The sequence below is a fragment of the Paroedura picta genome, chromosome 3 (assembly GCF_049243985.1).
Source record: "Paroedura picta isolate Pp20150507F chromosome 3, Ppicta_v3.0, whole genome shotgun sequence".
Classification (NCBI taxonomy): domain Eukaryota; kingdom Metazoa; phylum Chordata; class Lepidosauria; order Squamata; family Gekkonidae; genus Paroedura; species Paroedura picta.
Genome location: NC_135371.1, coordinates 16,382,582 through 16,402,020, shown reverse-complemented (window position 1 = coordinate 16,402,020; position 19,439 = coordinate 16,382,582). Strand labels below are relative to the sequence as shown.

The following is a 19,439-nucleotide window of genomic DNA, read 5'->3' as shown; positions in this document are numbered from 1 at the left end:
GTGCAGACAGGAACCATAAAAACACGAGGCAGCGGCGGGTTTTTTTTGTTATAAAAATGTTTTAATCCCAGAAAGGGGTTTGTTGTTGGAGCCTTAAAGAGGCACGGCATTGCGAGGTTATACGGATGCACAAATGTGCACGACAGTAAAAAAAAAAATTCCACAAATCAGATCCTGAACTGCAATATAAATACACTACTCAGTGACATCGCCAAAGAAGGCGGGCTCAGAATATTGTTGCGGGGGCTTCACAAGGCTGGATCCTGACTGACGGCAACCTTTCCAGGCAAGCATCCTGCCCCGTTCCCTGCTGGTGTAAACATGTCCTAAAAGAGAGCTCACGTTAAGGCACTTGAAGGTTAACTCCGTGGTGAAATGGGATTTAGGCTCCAGGCTCTCTTCCCCACCCCCCAAACTAATTAAGTATCCCAACTGTCAAGCTCCATTTCCCTCACAGAATTAGCAAAACAGGAATTCTACAGTGATGGGATATGGAGACTTCTTCAAAGAGCTGCCCTCGCCATCCAAGCGAGAAGAGGCCCAGTGGTCATCCTAACATCGACAAGAAAATCTGCAGTCTTCACTGCCAAAAAATGGCGTCTACAAGGCATGTTATCCCTCCATGCCTCAAGGCCCAAAATTAACATTAAAAGAGTCCCTAACCATTTTTGATCAACTTATGGCTACTTGTTCCCTAACTTCAGCATCTAGATCAGGGGTGGCCAATCTGTGGCCCACCAGATGTCCATGGACTCATGAGAGCCCCTGCCAGCAGGTGCTGGCAGGGCCTCACGGGACTTGTAGTCAATGGACATCTGGTGGGCCACAGTTAGCCCATCCCTGGTCTAGATCATCAGCTCCTGAAGCCCCCTCAATCTATTAAGGGGGGGAGGAGAAGAGTGAGGGAAAACTACAGTAGTGAGGCTCAAACTGAAATCTTCAAACCAGCACTTGGGTGACCAAGGGCAGCCTCTTGAGTTTCAGCGCATCCTGGATGAGCACAAGCTTCAAGCTTCTCCAGGATGAAGAGACGGGAACAACGAAGGAAGCTTGAGAGAAGAGCCAAAAGCTCAAAACTGGAGCGGAGCACTCTTCAAAAACCTGCAGAATTCAGCCAGGATTTACAAGCATGGGTAGTCAAACTGTGGCCCTCCAGATGCCCATGGACTACAATTCCTATGAGCCCCTGCCAGCATTTGCTGGCAGGGGCTCCTGGGAATTGTAGTCCATGGGCATCTGGAGGCCAGTTTGCCCACCCCTGATTTACAGGAACACCTTCCGCTCTGATCACACCATACAAGTCAAGGTCCTCATTACTGTAAAACAGGGCTCTGGATTTTTAAGTCTCCCCAATATTTGTGTTTCTGATATAATGCAACCCCATTCCCCTTAAAGAAAGAATTCCTTCAGTCTACACAAACCAGGGAGAGAGAGAAATCCAGCCTCTTGATTTGGTGCTGGATTCAGGCTTGGAATGGTTGGCCAGGAATGGAACAATGGGAAGGGACTCAGAGGTCACAAACATCCACGTCTCAGGAGACAGGCATATGACGCCTAGTATAAGCACAGCAGGAACCAGCCAGGGCTCCCCCCCAAGGAACATTGTGCTAAATAAATATAAGCTGATTCCTGCAGGGGACATATCACCATATCCATGACACAATGAAACATTCATCCAGTCCTGCTCTCTCGGAGAAGTTTCAGGCTCCTTCCGCTCCGATATCCTTCCCAGAGTGCAGGGGGGGGGAAAACACACACAAACAAAAAACACCAGACAGTCCTGAAACGCCTTTGGCCGCTGCTTGTTTGGTGCCAACCTTCTGAGCCTCACCAGTGAAGGAGATAGGCCAAGAGTCCTTGTGTAAACAGAGCAGTGACCATTGGTCTGTTGTATTACTATCAGCAAGGCTATGAGACAGCCCCACTGTCATAGTAAGCGAGGCTGTGCAGGATTGCCACCATTGACCTGGGTTTTCATGAGTCGACCCCCCACCCCGCTCCCTCCCTTGGAGCCAGGCAGCTGTTCGACAATCCGTCCGCTGGTTGGCGAAGGAGAGGCCGAGAGGAATTTTTGTCCGCAGTCTGTGCCAGGCCCCCTCCACGCTGTCCGGAGGCCTCCCTAGTCACAGGCTAGTGCCTGCTTTGGGGACTGTGGGTGGTGGTGAAGGCGGCTGCTGCTGCTGTACTTTGCGCCCGCTGTTCTCCAGGGCAGCGTGGAGCCAGGGGTGGGCCAGGATCTGCTCCAGGGACGGTCTCTTCTCAGGGACGAGCGAGAGGCACCACTCGATCAAGTGACGGCAGTCTGTCAAGGATGAAACGGCCACTCGTAAAACACTTTGCTAGCAAACGGAGCACGTGACAGGCAGCACCTCACCAAGTCTGTAAACCTATGCTACACCTAGCTGACCAAGCTGACCCAGGCTGCGTTTGTAGCAAAGTAAGGCTCTTCCAGGCTAGATCGGAGGTTCAGCTCAGTAATGCAAGAAGAGTTCCTGGCAGCGGGTCAGGTTACGGAATTCATTTGTGAAGTAGGCCACCCACGTGGAGGCCCGTGTCTAGTTCAGGGGTAGTCAAACTGCAGCCCTCCAGATGTCCATGGACTACAATTCCCAGGAGCCCCCTGCCAGCGAACGCTGGCAGGGGGCTCCTGGGAATTGTAGTCCATGGACATCTGGAGGGCCGCAGTTTGACTACCCCTGGTCTAGTTGCAGACACTTCATGCAGGCAAGCGGCTGCTAAGGCTTCCTTGGCCCCATCATAATGCTCCGGCGTTAACAAATTATCATATTTTAAAAAGGTCTGAGGGCATACATCAAGTAATAGCATGCACTGAGCTAACACCAGACTCGTTAGCATGTCCATGGACTACAGTTACCATGAGCCTCTGCCCATGTGGCCAATGGGCAGGAGCTCATGGTAATTGTAGTCCACGGAAACTGGACAGCCACCATTTGGCCACCTCTGGCATAGCTGCTGTTGTAGGTAATTTGGGAGAAGCCCATTGGAGCAACTGAGTGTTGATCCAGGTTCATATCCTCCCATAGCCACAAAAGTCACCAGGTGACTTTGGACAAGCCATCCTCCCTGCCCACCCATCCTCACAGGGTTGCTGAGAGGAAAGAACGGAGGAAGAGAGGCACGTAAACCACCCTGAGCGCCTGACAAAATAAGGGGGGGACAAAACAAAAGCCTTGCATAAATAACTCAACGATTAAAGGCAGATTCATTATCTATACGGAAACAAACAGAAAGGCAGAAGAGGCTAAAGACAGCCAGTCCTGCTATGGATCAGAAACTGGCTATAGAAAGGAAGAACTAAGAGTAAATGGAACAATCTGGATTTGGGGGATAATGTGCAATGAAAACACCAGCCGTGTGCAAAGAGCTCGGAAACCTTTTTCCAAAATGGGTGGAATGCCGGGCAACAGAAATGGCAGAAGAAGTTCAACATGAGAAGCGGGGTGGGAGATCAACTCATGAGAAGTTCAACATGATCATTAAATTATCATTTCAGGACAACAATAAAGCCATCCCATATTCATTGATGGGCTTTAAACTGCCTGTGATTGTAAGAGCAGAAGCAGCAGAAAGTGCCATAAAGCAAGGAGGAGAGCCAGCTGGGTAGAGTTACAGTATTTGCCGGCGTATAGTGGCCCACAGTACTGTAATGTAATGTAACAAGCTCTATATTTTGAGTGGAAATGTTGGGGGGTCGTCTTATACGCCGACAAATACGGTACATACGAAGCAACACAGAGGCAGCACAGCCCCAGACTTCCCCCATCACCCCTACATATCCCCCTGTCTTACAGCAAAACAATGTCCACTGTCTTATTTATTTACTCAGATTGACAATGGCTCTCTCAAGGTCTTATTATTTCCCGGAATGTCTACCAGAAATGCTCTTATATTCTTTTTAAACTGGAGAAGCCAGGGATCAATCCCGCTGAATGCAAAATATCTATTATGGACACAAGGATGCCCCACCACCGAGTCAACCCAGGATACGACTCTGTTGCTTACATTATTTTATTTCACTAAAACCATCTTGCCTCCTCCATTGTCTACCCATGTCTTAATCTGGTCTTCAGACCGAAGAGTCGATGCCAGATTATGTGGCTCATGCCTTCAAGAACATTGAGGCTTATGATTCTGCCAGCAGCAGAGGCTGACAATGGTTCTTCTATACCTCTAACTCCTGTGCCGCTGGATACCAGTTTTGTCTTTTGTTTTTAAACCCTAGAAAGAGGCAAGTGCACCTTAAGATGTTAAGGTGCCTGATGCTACTCAAAATGGCTGAGAACTGGGCACAGATCTTCGGGCGTACACACCCTTACCTGCAGATACCCTGCAATGGTAGTGGAGTTTCCCAAGAAGGATCTCTTCATCTCGTTCAAAAGGGATGTCCCCACACACCATATCGTAGAGAAGCACACCCAGCGACCACACAGTGGCGGGCAGGCCATGGTACCGGTGGTATTTTATCCACTCAGGAGGGCTGTATACGCGGGTGCCTGTTGGAACACAGAACAGCAGCTGAGCCCACGTTTAACTCTATCCTGCTTTAGAACCAAAACAACGTTAATCTCGGAAGTTTCAGGCTGTCCATCAAAAGCCTTTGCCTGCTTTTCATCACCCAGAGTTTTTAATAGAATCAATAGCTACTTGCACTGATTGGTTATGTAACAATTTCATCAGTTTTGCAGACAGCAGAAATAAATGCAGAACAGTGGGACTGGGGCACAGAGAACGCCCAAAAGTTTAGGTATTCCACTTCTGTACCAAAATCTATGGCCTGATTCTTACATTAGTGACAACCTGGTGCTTGCGCGCCACTTCAGACTGGAGCCAGCTTGGTGTAAGTGGTTCAGAGCAGCGGGCGCTAAGCTAGAGAAGCAGCCAGTGGGGTGCCCATGGACTCCTCCACAAATGGCCAGTGGGGTGACCTTGATCCAGTCACAGTCCCCCTCAGAGCTCTCTCAGGCTTCTTCAGGTAGTAAAAATCGGGGTGCAACCCCCCCCTCCCCATGGTTGAATGCCTTGAAAGGAACATAAAATTATCCTTGCACAAAGAAAGCCAACATTACCAGGGAGAAGGCTTTCACTTTTCTCCATGACTTGCTAGCTTTCTATCTGCAGGATTTTTTTGTTTAAGCAAGGGAGCATTTGGTCATTTGAGCCCCCACTTTCAATCTAGAACGATACAGGCCTGGCACAGAATTACCAGTGGCGATGCCAACTAGACCCATGTCTCTCAGGATACAGCTACAAAAAAAACACACCCTTTTTTACCCATTAGTCAAGTGACTCGTGCCACCACCTGCTTCTGTGTACAAACAGATCAGTTAACGGGTCTTAGTGCCAACTGGAATTTCTCCTCAACATGCGGCCAAGAACGTGTGTAAATATAGATGGCTACAGCGCATTAAAGCATAGCTAACCCACTTTAACAGCAATCAAGCAAGTGCCCCCAAGCAAGGCCCAAACACACCTTCCCTAATCAACTAGCAATTTAAGTTTCATCACAGATATAACAGGTCTCCTCAGTCCTGGGCCTTAGGTGAGATGAAGAGCAGAGGACAGCTGCTTCAACCTTTGACAGGGAAGCAGATCTACTGCAGAAAAGAATTAAAAGCTTCTCACAGGTATCACAAAAGCCAGCTGCTTGTTCAGGGAACCACAAAAGCTTGACCCCTGCCACAAATGTTGTTACTCTTTAAACTGCATCTGGATTCTTACTCCGCCCTCCTGTTACGGACAGACAAACACAGCTGCCCCATCTTGATTTATATTGCAGAAAACGAAGTCCACATCAAAATACTCTGTAGGCCAATAAACACAACTGAGAAATTAAGAGAATTACTTGATATTCCCCGTCTAGGACAGAGAAAGGGTTTTATTTTCCTGACCAAGCTTACACAGGATAGGAGCTGAAAAGACATGGGATGGGTCATGATTCACCAGACCTCTGCTGACCTTTGGGAGGTGCCATTTTTGCAGAGATTTATGGACCTTGGCCTGCTTGCAAGGTGCTCACTCACCATCGAAGTCTGTATACAGAGAGTCCCGAAGCAAGGCGCCAGAGCCAAAGTCTATGAGCTTCAGTTCGCCATGCAGGAGGTCCACGAGGATGTTCTCATCCTTGATGTCCCGGTGCAACACACCGCACAGGTGGCAATGCTGCACAGCTTCAACCACCTGCTTGAAATAACTGGCAGCCAAGGTTTCGGGAAGCGGGCCCCGGTCCGTGATGACGTCAAAGAGATCCTGATACACAAGGGGGCGCTCCATGACGATGAAGTAAGCGTCGGGTTCCTCGAACCAGTCCAAGAGGCGGATAATGCCTCGGCAACCCGTAGAAGACACCTTCTTCAGGAGCAGGACTTCAAGTGGGACCAGCGTGCCATTCTGGAAATGGATCAGAGGTGAGATTCACGTTGCTTACAGCATTAAAAGGAACCAGGAGCCAGAAACAGCAAAGAAGGTTTGGATGCTTACCATGTGGTGGAACTGCAAGATTCGTTCTTTGGCAACGTACTTAATGGCTACCTGAATGGGAGGGAAGAGAAGGATTTAAGAAGCTAGATCTACTGGACTCCAAGTTCAAGTTTATAAGGTAAAGGTATCCCCTGTGCAAGCACCGAGTCATGTCTGACCCTTGGGGTGACGCCCTCTAGCGTTTTCATGGCATACTCAATACGGGGTGGTTTGCCAGTGCCTTCCCCAGTCATTACCCTTTTACCCCCCATCAAGCAAGCTGGGTACTCATTTTACTGATCTCGGAAGGATGGAAGGCTGAGTCAACCTTGAGCCGGCTGCTGGGATTGAACTCCCAACCTCATGGGCAAAGCTTTCAGATGGCTGCCTTGCCACTCTGCGCCACAAGAAGCTCAAGTTATACTGCTATATAATAAGAAGGAAAAAAGAACATTTCCTGCTCACCATAATTTACGTGGGAATTCAAGTCTCCTTTATAGGAGAACTTTGAAGGCTGACCAGGCTTAAAGGCTAAAGTGGCCACTAGGGGGCCGAAACAAAGCTGATTCCCTTCCTTTTTCACCTTGACCCAGCCCTTTTTCAAGCCTTGGGGTCATGCTTTCCAGCCATGCGTGAGACTATCAATATACATTGTTGCCATTTTGTGTGAAGAGGGGAACAGGCATATAATTTTGGTGCCCATATTAAGACATATTGTAATGATGCAATATAAACTTATCAAATATTGCGTCAATAAAACATTCAGGAGCTGAAACATACCACAACAGTGATAAGTTCAAAGGAGATTAATGGAATACAATTTGCAATTAAATGTTCGAAGAATAAAATTAACACATCCAAGGCATAAGGAATGCAATTCCCCAAAATGGCCACGTACTTGCAATAATGGGGACAATAACAGAAGAGCATCTGCCTACTGGGCAGCCGGTCACAAACCCAACCCTTGGCATCTCCAGTTAAAGCCTGCAGCAGGTTACAAGAAAGCTTGCTGCCTGAGATCTAAGAGAGCTGCTGCCAGGTATGTAGGCAATATATACATACATTATCTTGTGTACAACTTCCAATTGTGTGGCCAATAATAGTTTTGTTAAATGGCAAAATAATGGTCTCAACCTTTTAACATTGTTACCACATATTTATGTGAAATGCAATTTTTACTCCTTGGATACCTGGATCATATTTTTTTTAATTGCTCATTGCAATTTGCATATTTGGACTATTCTTTGGAACTTTAAGAGTATTTCCTGGTTGTTTTACTGGCGTAATATTGCTTCATGACAATGTTTTAATATTTACATATCATATTGCTAAAAGAGCTTCATAATGCACCCAACTTTCCATCTCTGAAAGCTCAATTTTTATATTCCACCAGATGCAGTTCTCCATTGGAGGGCACAATGAGCCCCTACCTGCAAATGACCAGCTCTTTTACAAATGCAACTTGCACCGGTTGCAAAAAAAAAAAAAAAAAAAAAAAACCATATAAACGAGAACAAGTCTGCTGGTGAATTTGTTTAGGAATATTTTAAACACCTTGCAACCAGTAGCGGCAAAGGCTCTTTCAGAAGGAGCAAACTAGGTCGCTGTACAAACCGATACCCCCAAACAGGAAAATACGAGACATGCTCCACGACCTGCCTGATCTCATTAATACAGCAGATGTTTATCAAACATCTAACCGGGTTGTTGTTCAGCGTGCAAGGAAAAAAACGGAAGTGACCGGGAAATCCCACTAGGCCCACTGGAAGCGGACAGTGCAGGAAAACACCCCATTCCTCAGAAGAGGAGAATTCGATGGCCCAAAGCCGATTTAAATCCAACCGGCCAGCGGGCAGGGGGAGGGAGGGGTAAGAATTCGGATTGAAATTTTCTCCCGCGTCTCTGCAGAGCAGGCGGCAAATAAGTAACACAACAATAAATAACAACGAAAAATAAAGTCAGTGAACGGTACGGGGCGGGGACTATCGGTGGGGTTACAAACCCTCGGCGGTATCCACGCTCACCGAGAGGGAATCGCTGAGCCGGGTCCCTGCGTACACTGTGCCGAAGCCGCCGCTCCCGATCAAAGCGCCCAGGTGGTAGCGGGACTCCAAGGTCGCCTTCCCTGCAAGAAACAGAGCGGAGGAGGGTCAGCGCCGGAGTCACTCCCCTGGAAGCCGTCCAGGTGCGGAGCCGTAACCCAGCCCCTCCAGCCGCGGCTTCCCCCATCCCCAGGGCTCCCTTCACAAAGGCGCCCAGAAAGCAGCCGCGCCGACTTCATAGCTACCCAAGTGGCAAGGCTCCTTCGCGGCCGCTCCGGGCGCCGGCGGGCCTCCCTGGCAAGCGGGCTCCTGAGCCAGAAGCATGGCTTTCGGGAGAGCGACCCAGGAGCCGGGCGGGAACTTGCAACGCGGGGCTCGGAATTGTGGCTACTGAGCAGCGGCGGCGGCGGCCGCCACCACGTGCGTCTTGAAATTCCTCCGCTTTACGAAAATTCCAACTCCACGCCGACGCGGGCCAATCGGAGAGCGAGCCTCGGGAAGAAGGCGCAGGGCCCAGCCAATAAGAGGCAGAAGCAAGGGCTCGCTCCCACCCCCACCCCACCCCCGGCGACGGGGCGGGGCCAAACCAAACGAGCCGTCCTCCAGGCTCGCAGGAAAGGACGAGCGGCCGGAGAGGGCGGGTAGGCGACGGTTCTTAACGAATCAGGAGTGGAGCGGCGGGTAACTGCAGCCAATCGAGTGGAGGCGCGCGAGAAGCTTTCTCCTTACTCCCCCGCCCCGCTTTACCCACGTGCGTCCCGGCATCACCTGGAGCCTTTAAAGGTAGATTAAAGAAATGGGCGGAAGGAGTGAATTCCTCCTGCTTGGTCTGTGCGCCGTTTTGGGGTCGCCTGCTTCTTTTCCTTCGGGTGGGTTTTTGCTGCTGCTGCTGCTGCTGCTGCTTGAGCTATTAATGCCTTCGGTCTCTGCCCTTTGCCGCGGGAATGCTGACTTGCAGGCCCCGGCAGCTGGAAAGCCGGAGCCAAGCTTCGGTGCGGATTGATTTATGGGCGATGCATTTGTTCCTGACACTCAGGCAGACGAGTGTACGGAGGAGATGCGGCACAGCCCCTCCCCGGATTGCATAACCACCTGCCCGAGCTGGCCCGTATTAGCAGTCAAGAGCAGCCCGGCAGCAGTTATCCCGCTGTGCACTCAGTTGGCTTCCCCCGATGAATTCCCCGCATTACAGTGCAAGGACAACCTGCATCTGCGTTTCCAGAGGTCATAAATTAAAAGGTATTAGGCGGCTTTTGGCTCTGGATATTGCTATGGACCGACCTGCAACCTAGGGTTGCGTTTAAGATGGACCTGCCCCTTCAGAAGCTCCGGCGAGGGATTGGGCCCCTCCTCCAGGCTATTAAGTGCGGCCGCTCATTCATTCAGTTATGCTGTATAAAGTAACGCGCGAGTAGTTATGGAAAAACCACTCACATAACGCTTTTATACTGTAGTTTTCGCATTGGAATCAATGGGTTGCAATCGACCTGAGCGGGAAGACTCCTGCCTCCTGGAACCCAACGACGGAGAGTGGAGGAGGAGCGCTTCCAAATTCCGAATATTGCCAAACTATGCATCTGGGCGTGGCAGCTCTCCTGCGTCTTCAGCTGCCTGCCCCTTCTCTAGGATCCTTGCCTATACTTGTACAACAAAAGCAGAGTCCAGTGGCACCTTTAAGACTAACAAAGATTTATTCAAGGCGTGAGCTTTCGAGTGCAGGCACTCTTTGTCAGACTTGCACTCGAAGCTCACGCCTTGAATAAATCTTTGTTGGTCTTAAAGGTGCCACTGGACTCTGCTTTTGTTGTGCTACTTCAGACCAACACGGCGACCCATTTGAATCTAGGCCTATACTTGCATTAGCATCCATTTTGCGCTCTGACCTGGCTCCAGTCAAGCCTGATCTCATCAGACCTCGGAAGCAAAGCCAGGCTCTGGTCAGTATTGGGATGTGTGAGACCACCAAGGAAGCCCAGGCGACGGTCTCTTGCCATAAAACGGCTGTGGCTTAAGGGCAGATAAAATAAGTGTCCCGCTCAGCCCGGCCATGCAGGAGCGCGTTTGGAAACGCCACTCACATGACCCCCTGTATTCTGTAGTGGGCTGGACTAGATGACCCTGGAGGTCCCGGACCTTCCAACGCTGTCATTCGATGAGCGCGCGCCATTGGGCAAATCTGCTCTTGCCAACTTCAGGCGTGCACCGGCCTGGCCGGTTTGAGGCAAGCCACCCGCAACCACAACCCCCTAATCTTTCAAGCCGGGCCGCGGCGTGGTTGTTAGGGCAAGGACTCGTCAGAAGCCCGGCGGCGGCGGAGGCCGAAAGGCAACGCGACACCCACCGATGCTGCCCCAGAAGGCGACCCCCTCTGGGACTCCGCATGGCCACGCCGCCCTCCCCCCCCCCTCGAAAAGCCCGCCCGGTTTCACTTTCCCGCACTGCAGCCCGAAAGCGATAAGTCGCCTGCCGCACACGGCGGCTCTTGCAAAGCTCCCTTGGAATGCCAGCAATGCTCGCGGGCCATAAAATGCCTCCGGAGGCACTTCGCCGCCCACGTCACCGCTAAAGTGCAGCCAGAGCGGCGGGGAGGGGGGAATGGAGCCCGCATCGGACGCACCCCCTTGTCCTCCCTCCCCCCTTTGTTGGTTTGCTCTTGGTGGGAGACGCGGCGGTGCCGGGAAAGGGGCAAGATCAAAGCGTTGGTGGGGGCCCTCTGAGCACGGGGAGGATTTTAGCAAAAGGGGTCACCGCGGAAGTGGGTCAAGGGCTGAGGGGCGGAAGAGAGCGCTTGAGAGATGGACAAACGCTGTGAACTGGCTTCCTGAGTCAGCGCTCACTTCTTCAGATGAAGGGGGGGGGGGAGAGAAGGTTTATTGTGCCGGGAGCTACCATTGAGGGGGAAGGGGGGGAGGGAGGGGGACTCAGGTAGGTCTGAAGCAATAGAACCGAGTTTGAGTCCACCTTTAAGACCAGCAAAGTCTACCCAGAATTAAAGTTCTGTTAGTCTTAAAGGTGCCCCTGGATTGAGACTTGGTTACAATAGGGGAGGCCTTTGCAGCATGGTTTAATCCAGAATAAATGAACAGCCTTTGTGCTTTTCTTAATGGTTACTTATTAGATTTCACCCTGTACTGCTTTGCATCCAGGCTGGGTATTTCTCTCCCCCCCAAGTCTCTTAGATAAAATATTGAAAATTGAAAAGATGGTTGGAATGAAATTGTTAGGCTTTACGATGCTTCAAGGTGCCAGTTTATGTAAAAAGGGGAGGAGTTGCTGTAGTTGTGGGGAGTTAAGTAGAAAATATAGGCAGGATTCTCAGTGAACTTTCTAAGTCAATATCAAGGGCATTACTTACATAAGGTAAATTAGGCACTCTATCACCAGCATGCCTTTACCTAGATGGCCCAGCCTAGGCTGATATTGTCAGATATTGTCTTGGAAGCTAAACAGGGTCATCCCTGGGCAGTATTTTGATGGGGGACCACATGGAACACCAGGATTGCGAGGTAGGCAATGGTAAACCACCTCTGAACATCGATTGCCTTGAAACCCTCCAGGGTGTGACTTGACTGTCAAATAACAAAATTACAAGCCTATAAAATAAGCGGCTAGAGGTGCTCTTATGGTCAGACTCTGCACCCTCAATGAATGAGCTACCAAACAAGCAAGTCAAAGCTCATCCCTACTACGGATTGCATAGGTGGGTGCAGGCAGGCCTCAATGGGGTGTCAGCCACAGTGCGAGGAGAAATAATACCCATCTTGCAGGATTGTTGTCATTCTTGCACTGGGTTTTCTTTTTGAACGGGGCTTTGGACATTCTAAAACATGTGACAGATGGTTAGTAGACTTTGATGTAGAGCATTCTTCTTGAGTGACAAGCCCTGACCAGAGGGGTGGGGGCTCAAAGTATGACACAGGCAGTTATTGAGAAAAATGCCTGCCCATCCCAGTGGCTGGTTTATTTTTACAGCTGTCAGGCAAATGCTGCTTATTGCCAGTAAAAAGCAGGTTCAGGCCCAGGTACTGAGAGCACACAAGCGACTTATCCCCCCCTCTCCCCAAATCTGTATCCGGCTCAGTGGGTCCCGAGGGTCGTTAATTATTCAGTGCTTTGCACCTGCTTGAACCCAGTTCAGAACCGAACCCAGGCGAGGAGGGAGAGAAACTTGCCAATGGGAGGTTTGTGGGCAGAAACTCCTGCAGAGCCAATAGCTGCCCATAGAGGTCAGCACTGAGGTGCGACTCTCCGGAGCTCTTTAAACTTCGCAACAAGGAGTTTGTTGGAAGGATCGCAGAGGCGGCGGTTTGTTGGGCAACTCTATAAACGTAAAAATACACCCTTTCCAAGACTTGGGGCAAAAGGCCCTTAGTTTGCGCGCTGACCCTTGTCTTTAGCGGAATTGGTGATTTTTTTTTTCTTCCTTTCAAAAATAGATTCTCTGTTATGGAAACCCAAACAGGTGCTCGCTCTGCTGATCCCCGGCGTTGAAAAGCAGCAAGCACGCAGTCTCCCTTGGCCTTCGGTGGCAACATTAGACCTCTCCTGCACGGTCGTCAGAAACGGGATCGCAGCTCCGCGTCAGATTTGAGCGCGCCACGTCTTTATTTCATCTCCCCGGGGAGCCTTGGGAGCTGTAGTTCACCGAGAGGGCTGGGGAAGCGATTTTGTCTTTCACGCCGAACCCCCAGAACGGCCAGCAGAACTACAAGTCCCAGGAGCCTCTGGAGACAGCCCTGACAGCTAAACCGACACAAAGTGGAGATCTGCCCTTTTGCGGGTTCTCACGAGCTGCGGGACCGGGCAGGAGAGCCGCTGGACGCGGCCGGCCGAGGGCAACAGGTCTGGGGAAAGCCCCAGAGAACGCCCCTATGGGAGTCCTCCGGGGGGGGGGGTCCCAAGAGAAAATCCCCTTTTGGCGCTACATGCAAGGATTTCTTCCCCTCCCGCGGTCACCCTCGGCCCAGGACGGCGCGCCCCCTCCCCGCAGCCCCGCTGGCCAGCCTCCCGGTTTGCAAGCACTGCCCGGAAGCCCCCGGCCACTTACCCTGGGCCGGCTCCTCTTTGGGGAAGCTCGGGCCGAGCACGCTTTGGTGGATCTTGGGAGGGTAAAGCACCTGCACCGAAGACATCGCGGCGGCCGCTCAGGGCCCCGACGGGGCGGCGGGCGGCGAGGGGGAAAGCGGCGGAGGATCAAAAGCGGCCAAGCAATGGACTCGCGATCCCGAGGCGGCGACCCGGAGCCAAAGAAAGCCTCGCGGGGGATGGGGGATTGGCACGGCCACGCCCCCCGCCGCCAAGGCCCGCCCCGTCCTCGCCGGCCCCGGCCCTCGCGCCCGGCCCGCGGACTCCGGCTGGCCTTTGGCAATCGAAACCGGCCCCGGCTCGCTGCTCTGGTTCCGCGACCTCTCTGGCCGGGGGTGGGGGAGAGGGAGGAGTGGCTACTTCGAGAAAGTGGCGGCCAAATGAGCGTAAAAGAGCAGCCAAGGGCCCCCCGAGGGTGCGCGCGAAAAGAGCATTTAACGCCGGATTAGTTAGGTCTCTGGCGCAGGACGGCATAAGTGAGGGCTCTCTTTCAGAAGAAGAGTTGCTCTGTATGCTCCGCTTTTCACTACCAGAAAGCGGCTTGCAAACGCCATTTCCTTCCTTCCACGCCCCCCCCCCCAACCGTGTGAGAGAGGTCGGGCTGAGAGAGCCCTGGAAGAACTGCTGTGAGAACAGCTCTAACAGGACTGGGAGTGGCCCAAGGTCACCCACGTGGTTGCATGTGGAGGAGCAGGGAATCAATCCCGGATCTCCAGACTGGAGGCCGCCACACCTGACCACTACACCATTTGGTTACAAAAATGGGAAGGCAGTACTAGCGCTCCCGGGTTAGGGTTAGTGAATGAAGGATGCAGATGTGTGCCAGAGGCTGCCAGCTGTGAGCTAGGAATCTCCCGGACCTGGGGAGGGGCCTCCAGGGAGTATAATGCAGACAGTCCCAGCCTCGAGAGCAGCCATTCCCTCCAGAGGAAATCAACTCTGATCTGGAGATTTTTGTCATTCCAGGAGATCCCCAAAGTGAAACGACCATTGTCTTGTAATCGGAGGCCTGCCTTCCCCTGCTTATCTGAAAGCTGAAACCCTAAACCAATTTCAATGGCGTACGTTGATGTAGGATTGTTCTATAAGAGTGCTGAAATAAAGGCGAGCTAGTTAAGAGAGGAGGAATGGCATTTGCAAGTCCCTCTTTGGACCCCCACCAATGTAGTTTCCCTGTAAAGTAAAGGTAAAGGTAAAGGTATCCCCTGTGCAAGCACCGAGTCATGTCTGACCCTTGGGGTGACGCCCTCTAGCGTTTTCATGGCAGACTCAATACGGGGTGGTTTGCCAGTGCCTTCCCCAGTCATTACCGTTTACCCCCCAGCAAGCTGGGTACTCATTTTACCGACCTCGGAAGGATGGAAGGCTGAGTCAACCTTGAGCCGGCTGCTGGGATTGAACTCCCAACCTCATGGGCAAAGCTTTCAGGCAGCTGCCTTACCGCTCTGCGCCACAAGAGGCTCATTACAGTAGTTTCCCTGTACCTTTCCAAAAAGAGTGACTGAGTAGGACGTCACCAAGAGATGCCACCCCTGCCTAGAGCCACACAGCAGGGGTCTACAGCAGGGGTAGTCAAACTGCGGCCCTCCAGATGTCCATGGACTACAATTCCCAGAAGCCCAGCATTCGCTGGCAGGGGCTTCTGGGAATTGTAGTCCATGGACATCTGGAGGGCCGTAGTTTGACTACCCCTGGTCTACAGTATCAGGGAGTCTTCCAAAGGTGTTCTAGTGGCAATTTCCTAAGCACAGCCTGCTCCAAATGTAATCAGTGCTTGTTGTCCAATCCAAAGGAGCAGGACAGTTTAGAGCAGGGATAGTCAAACTGCCGCCCTCCAGATGTCCATGGACTACAATTCCCAGGAGCCCCTGCCAGCGAATGCTGGAGGGCCGCAGTTTGACTACCCCTGGTTTAGAGCTACAGACTTGAACTTCCACACCTAGAATCATAGAGGTGGAAGGGATCTCCTGGGTCATCTAGTCCAACCCCCTGCACTATGCAGGGCACTCACAACATTCACAACCTCTCCAGATTTAGGGCCTTTAGGGAGTGATGAACTCAGTGCAATGCTTCCTCCCTTGCCAAATGTCACAGGCATAAGTTATTGCCGTTTGGCAACATACCCTGTGAGCCAAATGCATCAGCAGCAAATAAAATTAAAGCAGAATTCCTTCTAAGGGATTTGCAATCTGCGACCCTACAAGCAGATTGTGATTGGTCTACAGTTGTCATGGGAACGTGATGTCTTCATGGGCTGGAACTGACAGCTGGAGCTGGTAGGACCTGAATCACTAATGTTTATTACAGCATGAGGGTTTGTGAATTGGAGCTCACTTCATAACATGCACCTTTTGGCAGAGAGGTTTGTGCCCAAAGCTACAAGCAACAGAAAGGCAGCAAGGGAGTTATTTACAAAGAGCCAGGAGAGGTGAAGCCAGGGAAATACTTAGGGTCAGTTCTCTTCTGGGCATCCCAGACTATCAATAGGTCATGTAGGTTGATGCCAGCCACAGGAACCTGCTTTCTCAGAATGTGTATCATCTGATTTCCCAGGACAAGGTGTAGTGGTTAAGAGTGGCAGCTTCCAATCTGGAAAGCCAGGCTTGATTCCCTGCTCCTCCGCCTGCAGCCAGGTGGGTGACCTTGGGCTAGTCACGGACTTTTTAGGGCTGTTCTCACAGAGCAGTCCTGTCAGAGCTCTCTCAGCCCTACCAATCTCACAGGGTACAAAAGCCAATTCTTCTACTGTCAAGCTCAGGTGAAACCAAGACCCATTGAAATGAGTCAAGGATCCACTCGGCATGGGTGTGGACCATTCCCAGCGGCTGCTGCATCTGCAAAAGCAGGGAGCATTTGAATAGTATGCGCAAAGCAGCAAGGAGGGCCTTTTTGAAGTGAGCTAGTCATCCTTCTTCACTCCAAGACTGATAATATCAAATCTGTGCATGAATTCCAAGTCAGCAATTCCTCCTGGAGTCTGACTCCCTTCCAGCTTTCCCTGCAGAAGACGTGCAACTCTGAAATCTGGCCAGGTGAATGTCTGGGAAGGCGGAAAAACTGCCTCACTGGTTTCTGGCTATTTCTGTTTTCTGGCCTTTTATTAGCTAGCACAGCTGCCATCTAGCTTGGCTCCTGAAAGGGCTATGCTGGAAGGGATAACAACCTGAACACCATTGCAGATGATCTTGCTAGCATATCTTACAACAGCGGTCCCCAACCCCCAGTCCAGGGACCAGTACCGGTCCGTAGATCAGTCGGTACCGGGCCACGGATCCTCCTCATCCTCCTCCCCAGCTGCTGCCTCAGGGGCTGCCCTGCCACTCTGCCACCAGATAACCAGTGGCCACCATGGCTGGGGCTCCCCCTCGGCGTGGCACTGTGAAGCTGCTGCTGGCAGGAAGTCAGGGGCACCGGCGGGAAAGCAAGTGGAGCAGAGGCTCAGTCAGGGGCAGCGACATCTCTCAGCAAAAGACTAGCCACCCCACCGGGCCTCAGTAAAATTGTCAAGTGTTGACCGGTCCCCGGTGATAAAAAGGTTGGGGACCACTGTCTTACAAGATTCATAGAAGATTCATTCACTAGGCAAAAGGGCCCATTATTAGGGATCTACAGCCACTTTTGGAAGCTGATCCTTTCTTCTCCCAAGCTTTGAATGGTTAGCCAGTCCTCACTCTCCAGAGAGTCCCCCAAACAGAAACAGCTGCTCGCTAGCCCCAATGGACCACCCTGTGGAAATGCAAGGACAGGGACGAGATCTTGCCGCAAACTACGGTATCAGCTCTGTGCTGCCGTTCACCCAAGGGAAACTACCCCAGGACCCAATAACATTAACTCAGTCCCTGGCACATCTGTTAATATAATCTGTGCTCTCCTCTGCCAGCAATACCCTTCTGCAATTTCTGTTGGCCAGATTGGACAGTCTCTATGCAAGCTGGTTTGCCAAGAGCCTGGGGGGAAAATATGTCCTGTCTTTTCAACAGAGGCTTGTTGCATTTCTTGCATTAAACTGCTCTCAAAGGGACAGGACATCCCCCCACCCCATCCCCGGCTCTTGGCAACCCTGTATGAAATATTAAACACAAAACTCTCAAAATGATTATTATGAATATTAAAGATCAGGCATTAAATATGAACTCATTACAGGAGTCTTTCAACCTCACTAGAAGTTCAGTAACAGGCCTACAGTGCTGGCTTAAGAAAAGGTAGTAAGTCAACTTGCATGATACTTTATTTATTTATCATACTTGGTGTAGGGTTAAGAGTTGCAGCTTCTAATCTGGTGAGATGGGTTTGATTCCCAGCTCCCCCACATGTAGCCAGGTGGGTGACCTTGGGCTCCTCACAGTCCTGATAAAGCTGTTCTGACCGAGCAGGAATATCAGGGCTCTCTCAGCCTCACCTCCCTCACAGGGTGTCTGTTGTGGAGAGAGGAAAGGGAAGGCGAACGTAAGCCGCTTTGAAACTCCTTTGGGGAGAGAAAAGCAGCATATAAGAACCAACTTGTCTTCTTCAGTAATATCAGGGCCCTCTCAGCCTCACCTCCCTCACAGGGTATCTGTTATGGGGAGAGGAAGGGGAGGCAACTGTAAGCCGCTTTGAGTCTCCTGGTTGAGAAAAGGGGGCATATAAAACCCAGCTTTTCTTCTACTCTACTGTATACTTTTAAAGGCAAGAGATCTTCAGAGGTGGTTTGCCTGCCTCTGCATAGCAACCCTAGACTTCCTGCCAATAATTGCCAAGACTGGGCAAGCCTAGGCTATCCAGATCAGGACCTGAGCAGAGTTACACCCTTCAACTCCCTTTAGGGTTCGAAGAAAGTTTGAGTCCAGGGGCACCTTTAAGATCAACAAAGTTATCTTTAAGGTATAATCTTTTGCATACATGCACACTTTGTCAGATACATGAAAGCTCATACCTTGAATAAAACATTGTTGGTTTTAAACATGGTTGGTTGGTGCCCCTGGACTCAAACTTTGTCCTGCCACTTCAGACCAGCACGACTAACCCTCTGGATCTCCCTTTAGGGCTGCACTGCTAAGGATTGCCCTGCTTCAGCGGAAAAGTCTGAAAGGGAGAAGTTGCTGAGCTGGGAGTCGTATGCAGATTTGGTACTATCAGATTTAGACTGAATGTAGCTCATTACAAAAGCTAATTGGCCCTCCTTACAGATTTATGTAGCTAATTCAGCTTTATCATCCCATCTTGAATTCATCAATAGTTGGCCGGGGTCCACGCCCAGTCTGAGTAGATTGCACTCTTGGCAGGATCTTGTTTTCGTTTGAGCTCAGCAGTGCAATGTTCCATCCCTTACCCAAGGAAACTGGGCTTTCTGGCCTCTAACTTTCACCTCCTGGCCCTTTGCAACTTTGGGATATAAACCTCTGCCAATTTAGTGTAATTCTCTAGGTATCTGAGGTTGCACATGAAAGCTTATGCTACTCCAACACTCATTGTTAACAACCCTCTGAAACATTCTTCAGGCTTCAAGAAACCCCAGAAGTGGCATGCTTGTACAGAATATGGTTGGGAAGCAGAGCTGTGTACATGCCCACCAGGGGTCCCTCCCCGTCCCACCCCCTCCAGGCCCACCATTGGCCATTGGAGGGGGGAGGGTTGACATGACCATATATGGTCATATCATCCAATAAATGTTTAGCAAAATTTAAAAATATATTAAAAAATTAACTCCCACCCATTCCGGAAACCCTTCCAGGTTTGTCAAGAAACTTCAGGGTTTCACGAGATCCCAGATGATTAGAAAATGAAGTGGAGCAGAATCTCTTGTGAGGCCTTCTATTCAAGGCACATTTCACATTGACATTGCAAATAGACTGA

At 50.9% G+C, this 19,439-nt stretch overlaps 1 protein-coding gene across 2 annotated transcripts; it reads right to left on the bottom strand.

Annotated features, from left to right (window-relative positions):
• Positions 1-39: 39 nt before the first annotated feature.
• Positions 40-13,842, bottom strand: LOC143831694 (serine/threonine-protein kinase pim-1-like). 2 transcript variants are annotated; one of them, XM_077324916.1, is made up of 6 exons: positions 13,567-13,842; positions 8,502-8,602; positions 6,499-6,549; positions 6,042-6,408; positions 4,338-4,514; positions 40-2,302 (listed from the first exon to the last, which is right to left on the bottom strand). In XM_077324916.1, exons 1-6 carry the CDS (start codon positions 13,649-13,651, stop codon positions 2,124-2,126), a joined length of 960 nt encoding a protein of 319 aa, XP_077181031.1. In that variant the 5' UTR covers positions 13,652-13,842; the 3' UTR covers positions 40-2,123. The 2 variants fall into 2 exon arrangements, with proteins under 2 accessions (XP_077181031.1, XP_077181033.1); XM_077324918.1 differs by lacking the exon at positions 13,567-13,842 and adding an exon at positions 8,765-9,096.
• Positions 13,843-19,439: the final 5,597 nt, after the last annotated feature.